At 52.5% G+C, this 3,628-nt stretch overlaps 1 protein-coding gene across 1 annotated transcript; it reads left to right on the top strand.

The window, feature by feature from the left end:
• The first annotated feature begins 15 nt into the window (after nt 1–15).
• Kctd12 (potassium channel tetramerization domain containing 12) lies at nt 16–2,058 on the top strand. Its single transcript, XM_005365367.2, has one exon. The coding sequence runs from the start codon at nt 196–198 to the stop codon at nt 1,177–1,179; it is 984 nt and encodes a 327-aa protein (XP_005365424.1). The 5' UTR covers nt 16–195; the 3' UTR covers nt 1,180–2,058.
• Nucleotides 2,059–3,628: the final 1,570 nt, after the last annotated feature.

The raw sequence follows: 3,628 nt of genomic DNA, 5'->3' as shown, positions 1-3,628 counted from the left end.
CACTCGCCTGGAGCGCGCGGGCGAGCCGGGCGCAGCGCACCGGGGCTCTCGTGGGCGCACAGCTGCGCGCTCGCACAGCGCAGCTCTCGCTGGCTGCGGCCGCCTGAGTGCAGGGCTCCCGGGATAAAAGCAGCTGCTGCTCCCGATCGCGCCCCCGCTCCCTGTCACTGGCCCATCCTGGCCACTTCTTTGGCCATGGCTCTGGCGGACAGCACCCGAGGATTACCCAACGGGGGTGGAGGCGGGGGTGGCAGCGGCTCGTCGTCCTCCTCGGCAGAGCCGCCGCTCTTCCCGGACATCGTGGAGCTGAACGTGGGGGGCCAGGTGTATGTGACCCGGCGCTGCACCGTGGTCTCGGTCCCCGACTCGCTGCTCTGGCGTATGTTCACGCAGCAGCAGCCGCAGGAGCTGGCCCGGGACAGCAAAGGCCGCTTCTTTCTGGATCGGGACGGCTTCCTCTTCCGCTACATCCTGGATTACCTGCGGGACTTGCAGCTCGTGCTGCCCGACTACTTCCCCGAGCGCAGCCGGCTGCAGCGAGAGGCCGAGTACTTTGAGCTGCCGGAGCTCGTGCGTCGCCTCGGGGCGCCCCAGCAGCCGGGTCCCGGGCCACCGCCACCGCACTCGCGCCGAGGGGTTCTCAAGGATGGCTCGCTGGGCGATGAGCTGCAGCCGCTGGGCTACTCGGAGACCGAGCCGCACGAGGGCGCCTCGGCCGGGGCTCCGTCGCCCACGCTGGAGCTGGCTAGCCGCAGCCCGTCCGGGGGCGCGGCGGGTCCCCTGCTCACGCCGTCCCAGTCTTTGGACGGCAGCCGGCGCTCCGGCTACATCACCATCGGTTACCGCGGCTCCTACACCATCGGGCGCGACGCCCAGGCGGACGCCAAGTTCAGGCGGGTGGCGCGCATCACGGTGTGCGGCAAGACGTCGCTGGCCAAGGAGGTGTTTGGGGACACCCTGAATGAAAGCCGGGACCCGGACCGGCCTCCGGAGCGCTACACCTCGCGCTATTACCTCAAGTTCAACTTCCTAGAGCAGGCCTTCGATAAGCTGTCCGAGTCGGGCTTCCACATGGTGGCGTGCAGCTCCACTGGCACCTGCGCCTTTGCTAGCAGCACCGACCAGAGCGAGGACAAGATCTGGACCAGCTACACCGAGTACGTCTTCTGCAGGGAGTGAGCTCCCCAGACCCCTTGCCGTTCCTGCGTCCGCTCCCTTCCTCCACAGGGGACCACAGGGTTATAGATGCCCTAGCCCCCTTCCCCTCCTTTCTTCTGCTCCCCACCCTGGCCACCCCCGCCCCGAATAGCTCACCCAGACCCGTCAGCTCCCCACTTGAGAATCTGCAGTCACAAATCCTCTGGCCTTCTTTGGACCCCGCTGACCAAGAGTGCTCCATTCACCTATGCGTCCTCTACTCCTGGCCCCCAACTACCCGTCCCCCTGATTGTATTTGAGTCGAGATCTAGTGGGGGGCAGTGCGGGCGCAAAGTCACCAAGTACCTGGAAAAGACTGAATTGTTCAGAACTGGATTGGACAGTGTCAGCGTGCAGTGCGGAAGAGGCTTTGAAATCTAGAATCCTTTCTAGACTCGATAGAGGTTTCCGAGCTCAGAACTGGGAGCGCTGTGAAAACAGAGAGTGTTCAAAAGGTTATTACAGACTTGATCCTCATTAGGAAGATAAAGCTTTAGACGATTGAGTGGAAGACTGTACTGGAATTAAGACCCCATGGAGGCAGTTCAGAGATTGTAAATAAAGTAATTTTTTTTTTAAAAAGTTACAGGTAGAAAAAAGTAAATCCTAGTACTGGTAACTGGAGAGGATTCTATTTCCCCCACACAATAGTTCTCCTGTGGCTTAAAATTGTAGAAAGCAATCTTCCTGCCTGCGGAGGCGCCCTTTCTGGTCAGCTGTTTGCTGGAGCTTTAAGTTTTATTGGTTAAGGCTGCACTTGTAGGCAAGGAGCAGGGAGCAGGAGGCGAAGCTGCCCAGGCCCCCAGGGCTGCAGGAGTCACTTGGCGGTAGTAGCACAGAGCCCTTAGGTCTAGAACTAGTGGGAGGGTTGGGGGAGGGAGGATGGAGGGGAGGAAGGGCGGGGAGGGGGGGCGAGGACATACTCATTTATTATTTGAAAGTTGGAAGTTTGTACCATCCATTTGAGTAGATGCACATTTTAACAAAGATATCAAACAGTATGTGTAAACTTAGAGTTTGACAAGATCAGCAAAAGGCCCGCTTTCAGCTGCAAGTTTATCAAGCTCTTTTGAGTCCTACACTTTAAGTTGCTAATACTTGTATAACCTAACCAAAGAGTTACCTAGTAGAGTTTCAGTGGTTTGACCGTTTATTTTCTTGTTGATTATATTTCCTTATTTTATAGCCTATTTACTTAAGCGAAGTAGGTTTGCTTTTAGCTACTTAGACTTATGATCTCTTATTATTATTGTTGTTGTTGTTGTTTTTCTAAGCCCAGCAAGTGTGAACTGCTGGGCTGTTCGGAAACCCCGAGCCACGCCATTTCTTTCGTGCGTTTGTTTGGCCTTCAGTGGACTCTTTTCACGTGACAGAGCTGAAGATGAACGGAGGCACCCGGAGCCGCCCATCCGTAGATAGCTGGAAAGGGAAATGTTTGTAAACAAAGGCCACGAAGTACTTCAGTGTGAGCCGAGCAATAACGTGGTGTTTTAGGTAAATGCAGCAGCAGCAGCAGCAGCAGCAGCAGCAGCAGCAGCAGCAGCAGCAGCAGCAGCAGCAGGAGACCTTATGCCTTTACGCTCACATGGAATGAATCCTAGTGTGTGTCCTGTGTACACCACAGCCCGAGGAAGGCGAATCCAGCTGCTTCCTGCCGAGCGGCATCCTTTGAATTATCTGTGAGATGGAGAAGCCTTTTTGTGTGTGTTTGTTTCATCGTCTTTCTCCGAAATATGTTCTTAAAGATTTTGTAAGAGTCGTTTTAAGTGATTCAATTAGTGCCGTTTCCCTGTCTTTTTAAACATGAACCTTGTACTGTACTTCACTGTGTTCATGGCAGATGTTGTGAATCGGGACAGTTTATTCTCTGACTCATGTGATCCAATCTGTACATACCATATATAAGCATCTTACACGAATCATTTAGTTTTTTAATTCATCTAATGCTGTAAAATTTACCATATTTACCCCTGGTAACTTGGATTTGATGGTGTATAAACAAAAGCAACATGCTTTGCTGAGTTTCTTACATCCTTGTCCATGAACTTGGGTCAGGAAAACATTCATAACTGTGAGGCTGAGTTTGCTCCATACATTTTTGCTGGGTTGTTAGTTGTATACTAATCCTATGTCAGTTAACAGTCTACCTGTATCCAAGCTATCCATATTTTTAATCCAATAATGTTTTCATTTTAATTGGAAGACATTTAAGTTTTTTTTTTTTTTTAAAGAAAAAGAGAAGTTAGCTTTCTGTAGAAAGTCTTGCAGTTTTAAAGAGAGGCAGCAAGGATCCAGGGAGTTGTGTTAACTTCAACGTTGAGCTCGTTTTTTTAGACAGTGGATCAGAACCTTTGTTTCAAGCCTGAAATGATCTCGGACTGTCACTCACCAGTCAAAAGTGAGTGTCATAGATTTCTCCATGCCATGGTAC

Source organism: Microtus ochrogaster, unplaced genomic scaffold, assembly GCF_000317375.1.
Source record: "Microtus ochrogaster isolate Prairie Vole_2 unplaced genomic scaffold, MicOch1.0 UNK2, whole genome shotgun sequence".
Taxonomy (NCBI): Eukaryota; Metazoa; Chordata; class Mammalia; order Rodentia; family Cricetidae; genus Microtus; species Microtus ochrogaster.
Note: the sequence above shows the minus strand (reverse complement) of the source record. Positions and strands in the feature narration are given on the sequence as shown.